This window comes from Hyperoodon ampullatus, assembly GCF_949752795.1.
Source record: "Hyperoodon ampullatus genome assembly, chromosome: 3".
Classification (NCBI taxonomy): Eukaryota; Metazoa; Chordata; class Mammalia; order Artiodactyla; family Ziphiidae; genus Hyperoodon; species Hyperoodon ampullatus.
This window is the reverse complement of record NC_136916.1, coordinates 148,894,509-148,915,584: the sequence shown is the minus strand read 5'-3', so window position 1 is coordinate 148,915,584 and position 21,076 is coordinate 148,894,509. Positions and strand designations below refer to the sequence as shown.

The 21,076-nt window shown below is 35.1% G+C and overlaps 1 protein-coding gene across 2 annotated transcripts in view; it reads right to left on the bottom strand.

Moving 5' to 3' along the window:
* PCNX1 (pecanex 1) overlaps positions 1-21,076 on the bottom strand; it is a gene marked incomplete at its 5' end in the record, with an annotated part of 180,708 nt that overhangs the window by 38,854 nt on the left and 120,778 nt on the right. For both annotated transcript variants that reach the window (XM_079700727.1, XM_079700728.1), the window contains 10 exons: positions 873-1,088; positions 2,862-2,920; positions 5,682-5,811; positions 6,648-6,756; positions 9,348-9,525; positions 10,200-10,341; positions 12,435-12,585; positions 15,314-15,406; positions 17,146-17,251; positions 17,425-17,534. In XM_079700727.1, coding sequence (XP_079556853.1) covers positions 873-1,088; positions 2,862-2,920; positions 5,682-5,811; positions 6,648-6,756; positions 9,348-9,525; positions 10,200-10,341; positions 12,435-12,585; positions 15,314-15,406; positions 17,146-17,251; positions 17,425-17,534 — 1,294 coding nt within the window. The remainder of the gene's footprint in view (positions 1-872; positions 1,089-2,861; positions 2,921-5,681; positions 5,812-6,647; positions 6,757-9,347; positions 9,526-10,199; positions 10,342-12,434; positions 12,586-15,313; positions 15,407-17,145; positions 17,252-17,424; positions 17,535-21,076) is intronic.

Genomic DNA, 21,076 nt, shown 5'->3' with positions numbered 1-21,076 from the left:
CTTATTTCCTATTTCAGGTTAAAAACACCTAAGGTACTTCTTAGAATAGACCAAAACACTGCTTGGATGCTTTCTCTAAAAACTCTCAAGTCCAAATGTTGCCTAGTTTGGAAACACATGCATTAATAGGACTCCTTTCAATTCCTATAAGACAAGTTTCTATTCCTGCTTACAAGACACTCAACTTACAGAAGTGGATAACATCAAGCTGGTATGTTTCTGAATGCACGATTTTCTGTGTAGAAACAGCTTCATTTGTCAGTATACAAAACTGTTGAAGGCTGGTGGGGGAATAGGGAGTAACTGCTTAATGGGTGTGAGGTTTTATTTTGGGGTGATGAAAATGCTCTGGAACTAGACAGAGGTGGTGGTTGCACAATATCGTGAATATACTAAACGCCACTAATTTGTTCACTTTTAAAATTGTTAATTTGACGTTATGTGACTTTCACCTCAATTTAAAAAAATTGTTGAGGACAAGGCATGGCAACTATATGAAAGTAACTTGGTTAGCTAATCTCTGCCTCACAGCATTCTATGCTGCCAGCCATCTAACGAGCATATGCAGCTGATCACAAAAAAAGACTAGCAAGAGGGTAAGCAAAGAACAACAGAAATTCACTATTATCAGGAAAAAACAAGTCTATTATACACTATTGATACTACCTTTACATACAGAGCATACTCCAAAAATGATTCTTCTCTGAATGTGAAATTTGGAAAAAAACTAATAACTACTCTTTAACAGCTTTTCTCATTCCAGAATTCCAAATACTAAGGACCTACTTTTATAACTTTTGATTTGAGATGTAAACACATAAAACTTAGATGTCACAGGAGTACGTTATAGAAATGAAAGGTGAATGTCTTACCTCTGAATTCAAGTCCCCGCAGCTGGAAGGTAACCAGCCCATTGCCTATCTCTATAAGGTGTACTAACGCATTGAGGTAGTCAGAGGCAAGAATGAAACAGTCCCCTGTACTGTAGTTTCCCCACCGTCCTAGGTGCAAATCACCACAAAGACTGTGTTGTAGGGATCTGGTTAAATGTTCATAAAAGATGGAATTCAGATTGTTGTCATCTGATCCTATAAGAAGGGATTAAAAAAATGTTAATTTACCTTAAGTACCCTTTATAACAACAAACAAGATTGTTAAAAGTATTAAAACTAACTTCCAGTTAGGGCTGTATCTATAGTTCTTTGACAAGGAAGATAATATACCCTTACAAGGGTACCCTGTACCCTTATAATACAGATACCCTTAAAATTTCTATATAAAAATGAAATATAGGATAATGGGAAAAAAATTTTCAAATTACAGTTAGACATAACGTAACCTCTCTGAGTCTCTGGTCCCCATCCATAAAATGTGGGAATTGGATTAGGTGAAATCTAAGGTCTTTTCCACCTCTTTAACAGTCCATGATCAAAATTTTCTATCACTGTTCAATTAACTATGCTTTATAATTAAAACCATGCAAGAGAAATGAAAAAGATAAAAGAAATTCAAAATTAGAACAAAAAGATATACTGGTAAAGGAAGTGGGTTAAGTAATACAAGATTTGAACAAATGAGATAGTCCCAAACAAAGAGAAGCTGGTCAAAAAAACTCTGTATACTGAGATGCCTAATATTAGCTAAACAGAAATAAATTGTATACACAGAAACAGCAGTAAAGAACCACCTACAAATTTATTAGTCATCCTTTAAGAAAAAAAATTAGGATAAAACATCACCCAATAAATTGGAAAAACATCTTTAGAAGTAACCCATCCAAAGCAATAATCTGTAAATGGGTGCCGCCCAAAGCACAGAATTGAAGAATGACAAAACATACTAAACTTAATAATTACTTTAAACTCAGCCTAACTAAATAATAAAATAAAAGGGAAACACTAGGCTCAAGCTTCAATAAAATAGTTGTATCTGATGCTGTCTGCCCATTATGAAAGTGTGCATATTAATTCAGGACATGGTCTTTGTGATATGCAGGATGGCATCATCATAATTCCAAGCCCCCTACAAGGACATACCAGAGCTGAGATGGCTGTTATATCTACCAGAACATGATAATGACAGTCATTAATATCAAACAACTAGTCCTCCCCTTAATCAAATTTATAATTATGAATCAATCTGATTACTATAATTTAGTTTCTCAAGCAGAGCATTTGAAGTAATCTGCGAGTTAAATGAATACAAATCTTCCAGTGTATTGGGAGTCATATTTCTTTAGTAAATTAATACATTGATATTCTGGTTGATACATTAATCTTTTATGGGTGGGGCAGTGAGATTCACCCTCTCTGTGCCAGATTACTAATAGGTGGGCCAACAAAAAGATGTTTCCCAAAGGACAAAACTAAGAACCAAACTTTAGATAATGGTAACACCACCCAAATGTCCCACACTGAAACCTTATCTTGAGTGGCTATTTGGCTCCTCTACATGACATCTCTGTATACAATAAACTTAATGAAATTAACATTTATCTAACCATTTGGGGAAGCAGGGAAGCAAACATAATAGTAAGTTCAGACTGCATACTCTTCAATACACCTCATCAGTTTTACTTTCACTGTGCTCTACTTTTTTAACCTATGTAAGAACAATCTTTGAATGGATTTTAAAATTCTTATCAGCATTCTTAAAATGCATTTTATAAAAGATGGGTATATAAATTTTAGATATTCTAATTCACGTTACTTTGCTAAAGTAAAACAAAATAAAGCAAAGGATATTTAGTTTTTCAGAAATGCCCTTTGGATTCCATAGAGGATTCCCAATAAGTCGCGAGTGAAATACGTATATAACGAATTCCTTAGACTTGCTTCTTTACTCACAAATAGGGCTATTACCTGGATTTCTATCAAGCTGGGAAGCCAATCTGGTATTTGAATGATCCACTCGTTTTGTGCTAAAAAAGGCAAAATGAAACATCTTTAGTAAGCTCTTTTATATTAAAAAAAGTCTAACAATTAAAAGGGAGAAAACTATACAATAAAGATGAAATAAATATTATCGCTTTATAAAAATGAGAAAAATCCATGAGTAACATATTAATAAAGCTCTTTGATAGAATAATTTTAGGGGTAAGGATTTATTTTTTACTCTTCCACCTCCATTATACATAAAGTTTTTTCTTAACTGATGTTTCACTGAACAGTGTATAGAAAGACACTGACTTTAATGTAAAAAAAGTTTTGATCAGGATGAAAAAATGCATACTGTATACAGTTCCTAAAAATACACAGTGCATGAAACATTCCTCATAAGGGGAAGGTTATTAATGTCCAGAGGTACAGTGTTCTTTAGAACAGTGGTTCCCAAAATGTGGTCCACAGAACCTAGAGCAGGAGACTCCAGATCTTTCGGGGAGTTTTCCAAATCAAAACTATTTTCATAATAGTACTGAACTGTTATTCATTTTTTTTCACTGTGTTGACAACTGCGTTGATGGTGCAAAAGCAACGGTGGGTAAGACTGCTGGTGCTTTAACATCAATCAAGGCAGTGGCACCAAACTGTACTATTTTTCACTGCTACCCATGCACAAGAAAAAACAATAAATAAAAGTTCAAGTTTCCCTTAAAAATGTTCTTAACGAAGCAATAAAAATAATAATTTTGTTAAACTGCAGCCCCTCAGTACAGGTCTTTTTAATATTGTGTGTGGCGAAATACACATAAAGCACTTCTGCTGCATTCTGAAGTAGGACGATCATCTGGAGGGAAAGCATTTGTGCAACTGCTTGAATTGTAAGTAGCAGTAGCTGCTTTTTTTCCACGGAACACCATTTTCACTTGAATAAACTATGACTATTCAGACTTGAGTATTTGACAGACATTTCTCAAGTGAAGAAAGTAAGTCTGACATTTCAAGAAAAATAACTGATAAAGATACCTGTTGCCAATAATAAAAATTCAAGTTTTCAAGCAAAAATTAGAATTTCAGAAAACTTGTATCTACCACCATGCGCTTGATAGCTTCCCAATACTTCAACACTTTTTTGAGATTGGTGGTGATATGAATACATATATTTTTTAATATTGTACCGTGAAATGGGTCAAAATTTGGAAGATCTACATTACTCACTGAGCCAGTATTTTCCAAATGATAAAGATGTATCAATATAAGTATATGCATGCGTAAAAGACCCATTCAAACTATAAGACATATCAGTGAATTTTGATGTAATACAGTTCCAAAAATTCACTGATATGGCTTTAGATTCCACATTGCCACTAATCTTTAAGAAACTACCATGTGTCGAAGGATCCAAGAATATCCACAATTGTCTAAAAAGGCTATTAAAATACTTCTTTCTTTTCAAACTGTATGTCTGTGTGAGGCCAGATTTACTTTATGTACTTCAACCAGAACAACACAATGCTACAAGAGACTGAATGCAGAAGCAGGTAAGAGAATTCAGCTGTCTTTTATTAAGTCAGACATGAAAGAAATTTACAAAACTATAAAAACAATGACATTCTTCTGATTTTTTTGGTGGAATGGTAAATACAGTTATTCTTCATTAGAAAAATGTTATTTATATTAACATGTAATGTGTTTATTATTGTTATTTTTATATTAATTCATTTAAAATTCTGAGTTTTGACTTATAATACAATAAATATTGTACAATATTTATTATAGTAAATAACTATGTAGTAGATAAAAACCCCTATCAACAAAAACTCTTTGGAGACGTCAGTAATTTTTAAGATTGTATGTAAAGGGGCTCTGAGATCAAAAAGTTTAAGAACTGCTGACAAAGATGTTATTCTGGACTAAATTTAAGTTGGTCAAGAAGAAAAAAAGGGTATAAATAACACTGAAATTCACCAAAAAGAGAAATACTATGTGTGATTTTAGGTAAAAGACCAGAGCAAAAGTTTCACATCCATAAGCCAGTTCACTGTTAAAAAGATTACCATTTTCACCTATTATATGTACCTATGTGTGAAAGTGTAGAGAGAAAGGCAGTCGCGGAGCTGGCCAGTAGAATTATAAATTAGTATAAGCTCTTTCTGAATCAACATGTTAATACATTTATAAGCCTTTAAAATGTTTAAGCTCCATGATTCAGTAATTCCCCTTTAGATATTTTCTTAAATTAAAAAAAAAGAAGACAAAAATTTGGAGATTACATACAAGCACAGTTACTAGGCATCATATTAAACAGCTAACCTAAGGAATTAAGCTTAAATGAAGAAAATACTTTATGTACAAAGATGGTTATTTAAAAACCTATCCTCATGAAAAACTACAAATAACCTATAAAAAGTTTAGCTCTAAAAATAGCTACTTCTTAGAAAACTGAGATAACTAATTATGACTGTTATAATGATGTAACATTGTATAGCATAAAGTTTCAAAGTATTATTAATGTGGAACAATTCTAAGAAATAACATTAAAAGAAAAAAGACAGAAAAATGAACATATTTAACTAAGACTATGTTTTAAAAATCTTATAAATAGAAAAAAAGGTAGAGAAAATAGAGTATCCTCTGACTCTTCCAATTTTATATAATTTTGAAACTTTAAGAATATTTATAAAATTTTAAATATTTCAATAGAAAAAATTGTTAACCATGAATAACTTATAACAATGCTGTCAAGAGTTTTTCCTAGTAAAAAAGATAAAAACTGGCTTTCAAGTGTTGTTCTTTACTCACTTATAGTCTCTCTCCCAGAATTTCACAGGTCGAACATATGAAGTGATGAATATTGCACTTCCCAGAAAGGGGTTCAGTGGAGTAGAAAAGAAGGCTGATACGGCAGCCTGAACAAACAACATGGCTGAATCTATGGGAAAACTGGTTAAGGACCTTAACGTTCATCTGATTGTGCACGCGTGTTCACGCACCTGCGCACGCGGGGCACACGCGCGCGCACACACACACACACACACACACCCCTCACAAACACATTGCAATTACAGCAATTAGAAAAATGAGGTTCATCAGAGGAATACAGAAGAAGGTGTCACTGGACAGTATAAGGAGTAGAAGCAGAAAGACACAGCCAGGAAAGTACAGCCTGGCATGATGCTCTGAAGGGAGCCAAATAAATATTTGCTAACATGTGTCTGGTAAAATTCCATGTATCACTCTAGGGTAGAGATGGTTTTAATTTTCCAGAAGATAAAAACTAAAATTTAAAGATACAAAAGTCTGCATATCAACATCTACAAGGTCACTAACCTTTATGTTTACTTGGAAAGTACCTTTAAGAAAGGATGAGAATAGAAAATTTTGAATGTAAGTTTAATTACAATCATATCAATATGGAAAATGTTTTGAACACTCATTCATTTATAAATATTTCTAAACACATTTTGTATATATTGAAAATTCCTGGACTTTAATACTCACATATATAAACATGAAATTTTTAATCAGCATTACTTAATTATAAAACCTTAATACTTTTCTCATGTTCAGATGATCTGTGGGCCACAGAAGTTAATACAAATTAAACAATCAAAATTGGTATAGGTGTGGGCTCAAAAGACTGTGAATATTTGATAATTTATCATATAGTAACCTATATTCTATGCCTGTGAAAGGTTATGCCTACAAACCAACATTCTCATCAAGGATATGACTGCCCTTTCTTATAAACTTTTATTAGAAGGATACGGGGCACTGCAAAGGGCTGGGCAAAAGCATGGAAAGCAGAACCCCATGTAATTTGCCATGGAGCAATGTAAGTGTATACAAACTGCAATTTATAAAGGAGTTCCCAAAGCTGTAGGAGGAAAACAAAAACAATCAGTAAAAAGCTTACCATCAGATTTTTAAATTAGAAAATGAAAAACTTCTAAAATGATTTTCTTCCTAATAGGGAAATAGCATGGAAATTATTTGCCATTTGCATCAAAGGAAAAGAAATATCACTGCCAAAACACTGAATGTGTTTTTAAGTAAAGACAGTTAACTGACTTACGGATTTGTGTTTTACCAGTTTAAAAAATTCTATGCTCTCTATTGGTTCTATTACTACTAACAAGCAAAACCAAAAAAAAAAAAAAAAAAAAGAAATATAGATGTCTGTAAAGCTTAAGCAATAAATATATATTTTTTACTCTGACATTTCCCTTTCCCTCAAATTTTAGTGCTTTGGAAAATGAGTAAGTTTTAAATGCAATGTCAAAAGGAATTTGAAAGCAGCCAGGCAGGGGATAAAGCTGTAATTCAGTTGTCACTGTCTGTTTCCTAAGAATTTACTAGTGTGTATTAGGCATCTGTTCATAATCAGAATTGTTATTGCCAATGGAAACATAATATACATTTTAATCTTACTTCAATTAGGACCTGCTTTGTTGTTGAACATTTCTTCAACACTGAAACAGATCTATTGTGCCCAAGATTGCCTCTGCATGCTAGGCAATGCAAGGCCCCATTCTCAGAACAGATCACAGAATCTTAAAAGCAAGAGGTTCTGACTAATTCAGTGCCATGATTCAGGCACCAAACACCTCACATTTAAATTATTTAGCCGATTTACAAATGAACTTGTTTAACTTCCAATTTAAAAAAGAAATCACAACTTCAACCCATCAGAAACTGCAGATGAATCCCTGCATTCTTTGCCATGACTCAAAATTACGCTGGCAACCCTCGGTACTAATGGGATCAGGATGACAGGAAGTAGAAGCATCATGTATACTATCAGATGCCATTGCAACTGCTTAAAAACAGTGACACAGAACACTCTTCTGTTTCTAAATGGGAAACAGACTGTACTCAAATTTTGACTGTAATATTAGAGAAAAATGATATGTAATTACATGTTTAAATGGTTAGTGGGTGAAAATATTTTTGTATACATTCAGAGCGATTTTTTCTTGAAATATTATTAAGTTGGTGGTACACCTTACAATGATATCTTAAAATAAATATATCTAAAGAGATTCCTTGAATATTACTTGCTTATCATCACTGTTAAGTTCTATGAAGTAACCATATAAAATGCAAACTCCTTGCAGGCAGAGGTTTCTCTGTTTTGCTAACTAATGTAGCCTAAGCATCTAGAATAGTTCTGGAACATGGTACACTCTCAAAAACAATTTGCTTAACAAATGAAAGTATTAAGAAAATCCAAACTAATGCGAGTTAAATGTAGTGACTATTTCAAGGACTGTTTAGTTTATATTTTACTGCAACTTTCACTTTTTTCCAACCGGTTTAAGATTCAATACAATTTCCAATCTAAATATTAAATTTGTGAGAAATCACATGCTTTTTTTATACAGACAATTCTCTTATTAACTTTCTGGCTTCCTCCTTTGATTAACCATGCTCACTAGAAGAGGAAATAAATGATAAAAATGCATACAAATTAGTGATTGAACAAATATAATACTGTGATATTTTAGAAGCTATTCAGCATAACATTTAGTACAATATTTAGAAACTATTTCTAAAAGCTGTTCAGATTAACGGTTTTCATTCTTACTGTCCCCATCCTAGGCCAGAACTCTATCACATCTAAATTACTGTCAAGATCTCTTAAGCTGTTCTCCATACCTTTAGGTTCTCTCTTCCCCAATTCATCCCAAATGTGGCTGACCAGGCTAACTTTCCTAAAATTGGGATTTCATTGTGTTTTGTAGCTGCTCATATGCTTCAGCTCTCTGTCACCTATCAAATGGGATAATATATGTCAAAGTCCTTTGTATGTGGTCAGTGTTAACATGAAATCTAAACTATTTAATTTCAAATAATCTGACTACACAATCTATTTCACTTAGAAAGGCAGTGTGGCTCAGCAAGAAGATTCTTGGAGGCAGAAGATGCAGGCTTTACTATCTCGTTTGTAAAAAGACTACAGGCAACTATCCCATGGGTGATAACAAATTTTAGGAGCATTCTGTAAACTTCAGTATATTCTGCAAATAAACTAGCGTCTCACTGCTCCGCAGGGCCTCACTGCCCTCAGTCTCCATCATCTTCATTCAGTATCAGGTTATTTCCTCCCTCCATCTATGAAGCAGCCTACAGTTCAGTTCAATTATTACCATGTTTGTTTCTAAAATTATTCAAAACCACACCCCCTTTTGGAAGAACCCATATATTTATATACTTATTAGAGTTCCTCTAATTTTTCCATATAATTTAATCTTACCTTCCTAGCCACAGCAAGAAATATATCTTCTATGGATGACAGTGACTGGCATTGTTTAGGGATTCTAATCCTAAATAACTGGTTGACTGAAGAAAGATACTACTTAAAAGATAATGAAGCGAATGAAATGCAAGCGTAATCCTCACTAAATGGCATATTACTTAGGGAGACACTTTTTACAGATAAGGATGTTTCCTTCAGTGATAAATTACCTTGTTGAAGAGTATGGACATGAAGAAGAGATCCAACAGCATGGTCTCTGAAAAAGCTTCATAGTCAATTTTGAAAAAGAGCACAGTAAAGATGACTGTGACATACTGATATGTAGGGCTGCTGAAAGAGGACCGTAGCAGCTTCAGACCAGCAATGGTGATCATTAAAGCACCTAATCTACAATATAAAGAAAGCACATTCATCAACTGATGACTGAAAACGTTAATCTATGAACTTCAGAAAGATCACCATTTCATTTACTAAACTTAGAATATATATATCAAATTTAAACTTCTAAATATTCCTTTTTAAGCATATGTATCATAATTCTCATCCTTTATATAAATAATCATGTTTAAAAAATAAGTAACACTATTGCAATTCTGACATTTGGTTCTCCAGTTTCTCAGTACTTCTATTGCTTAAACTTTAACAGCATTTAGCACATAAAAAACATATTAATGCTTACCCAACAACATGTACCTAGTGTAGTGGGTAGGCCTACAGGATGACTGTATAGGCAAGTGAACACCTAAATGGTCTGATTCACACAGTACACAAAAATAATCATCTCCAAAACTTACCATCTAATATTAAAATTAACCTTATTTAATAAATGTCATCTCATAAAATGTTAGTTCACAATGAGATGTCTGGAGTAGTAATATGCCAAGAGCAGAAACAGATGTTCAGAAAAGGGAAGTCAAAGACAAAATTTCACTTGAATTTTTCACACAGTACTTTGCACCAAAGAGACACTCAATGATTACTTGTTACTAGATCAGTAACTTAAGACATTGCTATGACAGACCCCAACAGTCAAACTTAGATAAGAGGAGTACTGTACTTACTCTGTATCCAGTTTTTTTGGACTAGCAATTGTCTCTGCGCTGCTACTAAGTTCATTGAGAACAATCAATGGATAGATGATATTCTTCTCCACAAAAAGAAGCCACACATGAAGTTTCTCAAACCACATCACAGTAGCTGCGTCTAACAAGGCAATATTAAGTCAAGAAAACCATGTCATCTAATGCATAAAATAGTCTGGTAATGTGATAAGAAAGGAAAATCTTACCACTCAAATTCAGCTGTACTATAAATAATGTAAATAATCCAGTATGTCAATCAATAGTCAATTTTATGAATTCTGAGACACATCCAACTTTCCAACTTAGATGTTAAATTTAGATGAACTGAATTTCATTTTAAACTTTTATTCTTGAAACCTCAGGTTTTAACCACAACTTTTTCTTATTTATGCCTATAACTTTTGGAGAAAAGATTAGTGAAGATTATTAGACTGCCCCTTTCCCCCAAAAGAAATAAATGATCTATTAAATTATCTGTTTTTAAAATCCTTACATACACATACATCTTATAAGACATACATCTCAGAACAGATATGAAAGTATATGTTTTGGATTCACACACTTCATAAGTGTCATTTTCATTGCCAGTAATATTTCCCCAATACTTTAATATTTAATGTCATTAGGGAAAGTGTCTAGGATAAGCTGAAAGATTTAAAATAAGGTTCTCCAGCTATGTAAAAATAATGTCAACCACCTCTAGGAAGTTCTCTAATGAATCAGATTTTTCTTTATAGCTACTACAGTCAACTTTGCTAATGCCTAATACTCTCAATAAGTGAAAAATGTTATGTTGATTCAAAATCTATAAAAATTTAGACTAAATGTTTTGTTAACATAAAAAACAAACAACATGATCAATGATTTAATGAAAACTGTTCTTCAAAACAAACCAGATACACCTGCTAACATTTATATATGAAAGCAATTAATCATTAACTATCAAAAATACATCATTCTGGGGCTTCCCTGGTGGTGCGGTGGTTGGGAGTCTGCCTGCCGATGCGGGGGGCGCGGGTTCGTGCCCCGGTCCGGGAGGATCCCGCGTGCCGCGGGGCGGCTGGGCCCGTGGGCCATGGCTGCTGGGCCTGCGCGTCTGGAGCCTGTGCTCCGCAGCGGGAGAGGCTGCGGCGGTGAGAGGCCCACATACCGCAAAAAAAAAAAAAAACATCATTCTGAGTTATTTTCCTTATGGTAAGAATAGGCCAGTACAGATTTTTATAGTTTTATGTCATTTTACTACAATCTACACATTAATATTTAATTATCTCTCCAGGATCAAAATAGTGATCAAGATTACAGTACCATGGTGACTTAAGCAATTCTGCTAAAAGGCCCAGGAAATATGCTTTGATACTGCAAAGTCAAGTTTGGTATAGAAATCTTTCAAAAGCTTCAGAGTTCTCTAAAGAAGTTAATTTATCTCCAAACAGTTGAGAAATTTACTCTCTATAGTAACTCATTAACTAAAGAGAAAGTCTGAGGAAAAAACATTGGCTTGTTTAATCACTGGTATATAATAATGATGACACAGGTATTAACTTTTATTATATCCCTAAAATGAGGAAATATATTATAGGTCATGGAACCAATGAACCAGACTGATTACTTATAACAGAAAAGTCAGGGTTTAAAGTGACAAGTAAAAAGCTTGCCTAATGGACTGGCCTTCTACCTCTTTTTAGTCATTTTATACTTTATCCCAAATCTGAATGAACAATAGCAATTACAAATGTTTTTCACCTCTTTTCTCTTGATCAACTCTTTATAACCCTCTCTGGTAGGACATAGTGTCACTGGTGGAAACATGAACGAAGACCTTTCTATTCCCTTTATGCTTTGAGTTAAAAATATATCAAATAGAAGTCTTAAAGAGGATCGAGTTGCCTGCATATGGCAAGGAAGATTGAGGGTAAAGGTAGGGACTGGAAAGAGAAGTCATAGACATACACTGAAGGATTAATCAATGAGAGGTCTGTGAAGAACAACTCAGAGGAGGAAAGAGCAAGGCTTATTCTGTGGTAAGTTGGCATTTTAGCACTGACATTTATACTTCAACTGAAATGAAAGCAAAAGGTCTGATTCATTAGTGTCAAACCTAAGAAACACAAGCCAAAGTGTTACTTGACGATACTTACTTAACAGTCACCTGTCAACAAAGTAAAAGAAAAAAATCCATAGTATTGAAAGGAAAAGTGTTAATGAAATACTTACTTCGAACTTCATACTGATTATACTCCACCGTCTTGAGCAGAGGGTGAGAGAAGCAATGCCACGGTAGCTGCTTCCTAACTTGAGGCAGCACGTAATGGGTTACAAAACCCACGAAGCCAACAAGCGCGTACAACACATACTTGAGCGCAGGCTAAAAGAAGGATAAAGTTGAGGACATTAGAAGTGATTTTGAGACCCAAAGGAGAACTTCTAATTTGTCAGTTCAATTTTAGTCAACTACAGAATCTAAGAACTAAACATCTGTCTGCAGTTAACATTTCTATATTATGTAATTTTCTGATTAAATCAGCCATAAAAGTTAGTGTATTCATGTATTACAGATATTTTAAAATGTGTTAACTACTTTCCTTGGTGTCTCACACTGTCATGTCATTGTAATTAGAGTGTGGCCTGAGGTATATTGCTTGCTTCCCTAAGAATGTTCTATGTGACTTGCAGAGCAATGTATTCAATTGTTTTAGCTAGTAGAGATAAAGGACATGAGCTAAATAAAAGTTAAGTTTGAGTGAAGAGCAAAATAGAATGAGAAAAAAGTTCTTTTTTTTGGGGGCTTCACAAGGTTTGGAAGAGAGTTCTTATGTATGACTAAATTCACAAAAACCAAGTACCATCACTTCAAGTGTTCAAATTAAAAGTCATACGTTTAGAAACTAAAGAGGTTTCCATCGGACCCCTGAAGACCCACTGGACCTCACTCAGCTTGTGAGGTACTCAGGAGTTAATGGTTCAAATTGGAAGAGAAGAAAACAGGCAAAAATGTTAAAATTAAATAATATAACCTTTGCTTCTGGCCAAATGGAATAATAGAGATTTACTCTATTCCACATGAACCAAAATAGACTAAAATATATGAACCAATGGTTTGCAATATACCAGACATAAGGAAATAATCAGTAAACACTGAGAGAAAGAAAACAGATGAGGTAAGTGTCAGGACTGCCCCAGCTTACTGCCCTTAGATACTTTCCAAGTTGCAGTGAAGGGAGGGGAATCCACATGAAGCCTCCTGAGTTGAGAAGATAGAACTAAAAGCCTGGAGACAGCAAAGCAGCTAGAGCTCACCAGAGCAGACAGTGTTCCAAAGAGAAAACTGCATGGAGAGAGAACTTAGAAGATCTGCAGAACCTCCCTCGAGTATTCAGGGGAATCAGCACATGTGTGTGGGAGGGAACTACATATGCAAAGGGAAGGAACCTCGCCAAGGGATCAGAGAGAAGAGTATCCAGCACTCACACAGGGCTAGGAATAGTGCCTGTTCTCACAAGCCAGGTTGGAAAAACTCAACATTCACAGGGCATTGGTCAGAGTATTCCAAAGCATGTTGCCTCAGTAGGGGGAATATGAGCCCTAAACTAAACAGCCGTCTCAATTAAGCAACCTTAAAAGTTAGGTCTGAGGGGATCAAACTGTTAACAAGTAACTTAACAGCGCCAAAAAACAAAGTTCAAGAATATTTCTAGTAATACAAAAATATCCAATACACAAAAGGCAAACCTTATAATGCTTGACATCCAATCAAAAATTACCATGCATGCAAAGAATCAGGAAACTATGACCCATGGGGAAAAAAAATCAATTAATCAAAACCAACCCATAAGTGACACAGAAATTAGAATTATGAGACAAGAACATTAAGAGAGTTAGAAGTGAATTCCATTTGTTCAAAAAAGTGAATAGAGGCATGAGAGGTATAAAAAAAGACCTAAATCCAACTTCTAAAGATGAAACCTGTTAGTTCTGAGACAAAAAATACACTGGATGGGATTAACTGCAGATTACATATTACAGAAGAAAAGATTAGTGAACTTAACAACAAAGCAATAGCAATAGAAAGTATTCAAAATTAAACATGCGGGGGGGGGCGGAAGAATTTAAAATGAACAAAGCATCAGTGAACTGTGGGACAAATTCAAGAGGCCAAATATACATGTAACTGGAGTCCATGAGTGGGGGGGGGGTGGAGGCACAGCAAAAAGGAAAAGGGAAAAAATATTTACAGTAATAATGACCAAAATTTTCTAAATTTGATGAAGACTAGACCACAGATGCAATGTACCCCAAAACATGAAGAAAACTATGTGGAGGTGCATCATAATCAAATTGACACCATGTAGAAATACAGATCTGCACAAGAGAATGAAGAGCCCTGAGGAGGGTAACCGCATGGCCTGCAGGTGCGCAGCACTGTACTGTAGGACCAAGCGTCGCCCACACCCGGGCCTGATTTAGAGGACGACCTTCTGGACTTGCAGTTGTAGTGGAATGAGACTTTGGGGGGTTTAGAAGGGTGTGAATCATGGAGGCCAGAGGGCATACGGTGTTAGTCCAGCACGGTTCCTGGTGTTTATGCCTGCTTGTATTCCCCTCCCACATTGCAGCAGGGTTGCCCTGTATGACCAACGGATACGGAAGAAGTGGTGGTATGTATGCCACATCCAGCATCAGTTATAAAAGACTGGGCCTTCGGTCTTGGGCTTTCATTCTCTAAGATCACTGGCTCTGGGGGAAACAGGCTGCCATTCTGTGAGGATATTCAGGCAGCCCATGGTGAGGACCACATGGAGAAGAGCTAAGCTCTCTGGCCAACAGTCAGCAAGGAAGTGAGGCCTGCTAACAGCCTCAGTTGATTGCAGCCACATATGACTGCAGCATCATAACACATGCTGAGCTGGGATCATCTGGCTAAGCAACTCCCAGAGTCACGACCCATGAGAAACCATGAGAAAATAAGTATTTGTTGTTAAAACCAAACAAAAAGTCATATATTTCGGCATTATGGACCAACACTACAATCAAATCAGAAGTGAATCCAAACAAAGTGATTTTCCCCGAGTGAAAAGAACAAAATGATTCTTTACCTGCAATACTGTGAACACTGTGCTTACATGAATAGCAAAATACAGCACACCAATTACAATGCACACTACTAGGTCAGACTGTAAACGCTCGCTCTGTGGAACAAAACAGAATTATCAAACATGACACAAAAATTTAAACAAAATCTTTCCTCCCAAGTGGCCAAGCTTAAGAAATAAATTTTCATTGATCCTATTCTGTAGCACTTCTAAGTATTTCTTACACATAATAATTAACTACAGTAAGTCTTATTTTCTTCCTCAGTTTCCTCATATTTTGGTTTGATACTGCAATACCAAGGAAATTACACTAAGCTTAACTAGTTCCACACACAGTAAACATATCATAACGAAGTCTTTTAGAATGAAGATTTTCCCCCCATTGGTCTGTAAGCTTTAAATACGGGGAAAAGAAATGAGATATTTAAGTTCTTTTATAGGGTATATCCTTTTGGATAACAAAGTTAAATTTTCATTGGCCTTCTGAAATGTTGAAACTGCATGCATATGTCCTGTTTTACTTTTTGAATCTTGATTTTTTTTTTTAAATTTATTTATTTATTTATTTATTTTTGGCTGCGTTGGCTCTTCATTGCTGAGCGCGGGCTTTCTCTAGTTGGGGGGAGCGGGGACTACTCTTTGTTGCGAGTGCGTGGGCTTCTCATTGTGGTGGCTTCTCTTGTTGCAGAGCATGGGCTCTAGGCACCAGGGCTTCAGTAGTTGCGGCTTGCGGGCTCTAGAGCGCAGGCTCAGTAGTTGTGGTGCACGGGCTCAGTTGCTCCATGGCATGTGGGATCTTCCCGGACCAGGGCTCAAACCCATGTCCCCTGCATTGGCAGGTGGATGCTTAACCACTGCGCCACCAGAGAAGTCCATACTTACTGAATTTTGGTTCTTTTAGTGGTTGCAGTGAAAACCAGAAACCTCTTGATATCTTTGGTCATCAACTGACCCACAGATTTATGCTTTTAAGCTAATACATTCAGAAATATCCTATTATACTTAACATGAAATGTCCTTTGCTAACATGAAAACTAAAGTCAGAAAAAATTGTTTAAATTATATCTTGAGGCAGTTTTGTATTTTTCTAAAGTTTTCTAAAGAATATGTGAACAGCTCAAGTTCAGTGAAGGTAAATATTAGTCTAATTCAAGACCTATATAAATTGTTTTTCATAAATGGAAATATGTAAAATAACTTAGGAAAAAATGTTTTATGTTTTGTTCCATATGGCAGATATGAATCTGTAGAATTCATTTTTTAAATAATAACTGAAAGAATGCAGGTAACATTAAAATTTTTAAAATTACTACATCTGCTTGAGTATATGAAATTAGTACAGGTTATTGTTCACTCCCTCAACCTGGAAAATAAACATACGCGCACACACACACACACACACACACACACACACACACACATATACTTACCCCTGAAAAATAAAACACACTAAAAGACCAGCAGATGACTTATAAGGACGTAGTTTTTATCAACAAAAATAACAACAAAATAAATCTAATTTATGTTAATATTCACCTTTCAAATCCTAGTTTAAATTCAATAGTATTAAGAATTCTATAAACAATGAAATCACTTAATCTCACCTTATCTAAAAATAAATATTTAGCATACTGCTCTACATTGAAACAAACTTTGAGGAATGAGCATTTCTTACATGTTAAAATTTGAAATAAAAACCACCAACCATGTACAACTATATACGTATTTTTCCCCAGTTACTAAAATTGTGTTACCTCAAAAAGTGTTCATTATATAACATGATGAACTATACAAAATTTAACTCTTTTAGGTGATTTTAAAAAGCTAAAACTTACAACAGAATTTCTAAGTTTTTCAGGCAGTGGATCTTTTACTTCAGACAACGGGTCTTCTGGATTTTTCTCTTCTGTTTTTGGAAAAATCCTGGATTGCACCAAAGAGCTTTACATTAAAAAAAGAGAGAAAATAATTTAAAAATATATTTTGAAATCAAATATAGATAAGTCAATAGCACTTTGACAAGGCATTGGAAAAACAGATTTCGGAAGTTAAATTTGAAAGAAATGCCAACTTATTTAGATTTCTTTAATTCAATAACAAGTAATCTCACTTACAAAAGTACAGACGGATCACTGCTTTGTCGGCTGAGATGATAGGATACTGCCACTAATAAACCACAAAAAATGGAGAAAAGCACTGGAATATGCTGCCCATCCCAAGAATCCTGTTGGGGAAAAAAAAATTTTGACAGAACAATATGCTTCTAATTCACAATGTATCACATAATCCTTTTATGTCAGTATTTTGGAGAAAGATAATTTAATTAAACAAAACCTTTTCACGTGTTATTAATTGCATTTTATTCCACATAAACTTAGATTTATTACTTTCTGATGAACTAGAATCTAACTGCTAGATCATCGCCAGATTTCTTTTGGTACTAAAGCTCTATTATACACTAGGAATAATACATTTGTTTCTGATACATGCTGCTGTCAACTTCTAAGTGGTATTAAGTTTACAATAAACTACGTTCTCTTTTTTGAAAAACAAAATAACTTGGTGTAGCAAACTTCTGTTATATATAATAATGGAGTAGGAAAAGGCAAAACATAATACAACACTTCAGGCAAAACAAACTGTTGACATTTGGTATGCTACTTTCTGGATGCCTCTGCTCATATAAAACGCCATTATGTCCTCCAGAGCACTGAATAGGCATCAGTGTTTCTTGAGTGAATAAACTGTATATTCCCAGAAATAAATAATACAAAGCTAGCTTCTAAGGCCAACCAAACATGTGGATGTGGATATGCCATGTCTGCTTTGCTCACTGCAGTATCTCTGGAGTCTACTAGCACGGTACTTGGTATAGGGTAGATAACACTGCTATAAGGAATAGCTAACAGTACTTAAGTATGGCCTGTGAGGTAAGCGCCTTTGTCTTTCTCTGGGGATTCAAGAGGGGAGAATGGCGGAGTGGGTAATCAAATGGTAGTTTATTATACAACCTGCTTTTTTTCCCATTTAGTAATAGTCTTGGAAATTGCTCCACATCACAACAGAGACCTTTTTTTTTTAATGGCTACATCAAAATCTTATCATCATCATTGTATTACGTGTATCATACTATGTACCGAGCCCCATTCTCAGAGCTTGTAAGTACTTCCTAAATTCTTACAATCATCCTTGGAGATATGTACTATTACTCCCCAATTTATAGATGAGGAAACTAAGGTACAGATGTTAAGTAATTTGTCCAGTTAAGTGGTGGAGCCAGGAACTGAACTTCCTGATATGTTTGAATTTACTGAGGAGGAAGTTAAATGATACGTGAAGAGTTTGAGAATGAAAGAGAGATAAATACATAAGAAAACAAAGTAAAGGAGAAAACGAAATGTATGTAGGAATAGCACTTGCACAGTGATAGTAAGGTAAACATACCAGGTGTATGAGGGAGACAAGGAAGGCTGCGTCTAGTAGAAATGTGGGGGGAGAGGTGAAAGAAAGTTAAGCCTACAATTCCATGACGTGCAGTCCATGGATAATGCCTAAACCTTGACAAAATACAAGAAGTGTAAGTTAGTTGCTTAGAGATACGGAAGCAAATACCAAAAGAATCAGCTCAAAGAATTGAAAGTGGTAACTCTGAGGAAGAAATAACCGGGTAGGGGATTGCTGTCCCTGGCACTAAGTCTTGCAGAAATATTTGACTCTTTAAAAGATAACTATGTGCAACTCTGGTAAAAATGAAAACTGAAAAAAAGATGTGTAGTACAACCACTTTGGAAAACAGGCAATTCAGTTTTAGTTATCTACCCAAAAACATGAAAACATTTATCCACAAAAAAAGACTTGCACAAGAACATTCATAGCAGCCTTATTCATAATAGCCCTATATTAGAAACAACCCAGATGTTCATCTCTAAGATAGTAGATAAAACTGTGACATATTCATACAATGGAAATCATGAGGATTTAAAACTAAATGGGATGCTTCTCTGTAACAAAAAGGAACAAACTACTGATACACATAATGTAGATGAATCTCAGAAACATTATATGAACAAAACACATCAGTTACAAAAGAGTAAATATGGCATGATTCCATTTATATGAAGTTCAAGAACCGCAAACCTATAATAAAATAAAAGCGGCTGGGGCAGAGCGACTGGGAAGGAGCAAGAGGGAACTTTCTGATGGTGATGAAACTATTTTGTATCTTGCTAGGGGTGTATATTACACAGGTACATGCATTTGTCACAACTTATCAAATTGTGTACTTAAGATACATGGAATTCACTGTGTATAAATTTTTCCTCAAAACAAATATCTGGAAAAAAAAAAAAAAGATGCTTGCATTTATTTAACAAATGCTTGACAGTACTTTTTATTGCTCTCAGACAAAAAAAAAAATCCTTAAATTGGTCTCAAAATGACTTATTTTATTTAGATTAATAATTTAGAATAATATGCAATACAATGATTAAAAGATGGATTTGGGGCTTCCCAGGTGGCGCAGTAGTTAAGAATCTGCCTGCCAAGGCAGGGGACACGGGTTCGAGCCCTGGTCTGGGAAGATCCCACATGCCGCGAAGCAACTAAGCCCGTGAGCCACAACTACTGGGCCTGCGCGTCTGGAGCCTGTGCTCCGCAACGGAAGAGGTCCACGCACCGCGATAAAGAGTGGCGCCCGCTCGCCGCAATTGGAGAAAGCCCTTGCACAGAAACGAAGACCCAACACAGCCAAAAATAAATATAAATAAATTAATTCATTTAAAAGATGGATTTGTTCTACACACTGTATTGGGTCTGAACGTTTTCACTTCATTACATAATGGCCCAAATTCTGGCAATCTCTTAAAAATATGTAAGCATCTAGAAAGTACATACATAAAAAACAGGAGGTACTAAAGTTGTCTTAGAGGAATAATGTTAACTTTTAATAAGCTTTAAAGTTCAAGGTAAAACAAAACGTAAACACAAAAAAAGCAGAAATCAGAAATAACAGATGTAAAAGTCTACATTAGTGAATAGATAAAAAATTAAACCATTCCTAAAGGCATGCAATAATGTTCCCCAATGAGCCTAACTGTCCAGAAGTAACTTCTGTTGTCAATTTCTTGTGTATTCTTCCATAAATGCTCTATGTATATACAAGCCATCAGGTGTGCTTTTTTAAAAAAAGGCACAAAGGAAACATCTCTTTTTTGGCATATTGCCTTCTTTTATATTAAAACACACACACACACACACACACACACAGAGGGATATTATTCAACCTTAAAAAAGGAAATTTTGTCATCTGCAACAACATGGATGAAACTGGAGGGCATTATGCTAAGTAAAATAAGCCAGACAGAGAATAACAAATACTGCATGTTATCACTTACATGTGGGGGGAAAAAAAGTCAAACTCATAAAAACAGAGAATAGAAAAGTGGTTGTCAGGGACTGGGAGGTGGGGGAAACAGGGAAAGGTTGGTAAAAGGGTACAAACTTTCAGTTATAAGATAAAGTTTAGGTACGACATGGGCAAATGGGTAAAGAGGGTCAAAAAGGCACAAACTTCCAGTTTTGTTTAATATTTATTTATTTATTTATTTGGCTGCGTCAGGTCTTAGTTGCAGCATGTGGGATCTTTTTTTAGTTGTGGCATGTGAACTCTTAGTTGTGGCATGTGAACTCTTAGTTGCGGCATGTGGGATGTAGTTCACTGACCAGGGATCAAACCCGGGTTCCCTGCATTGGGAGCACAGAGTCTTA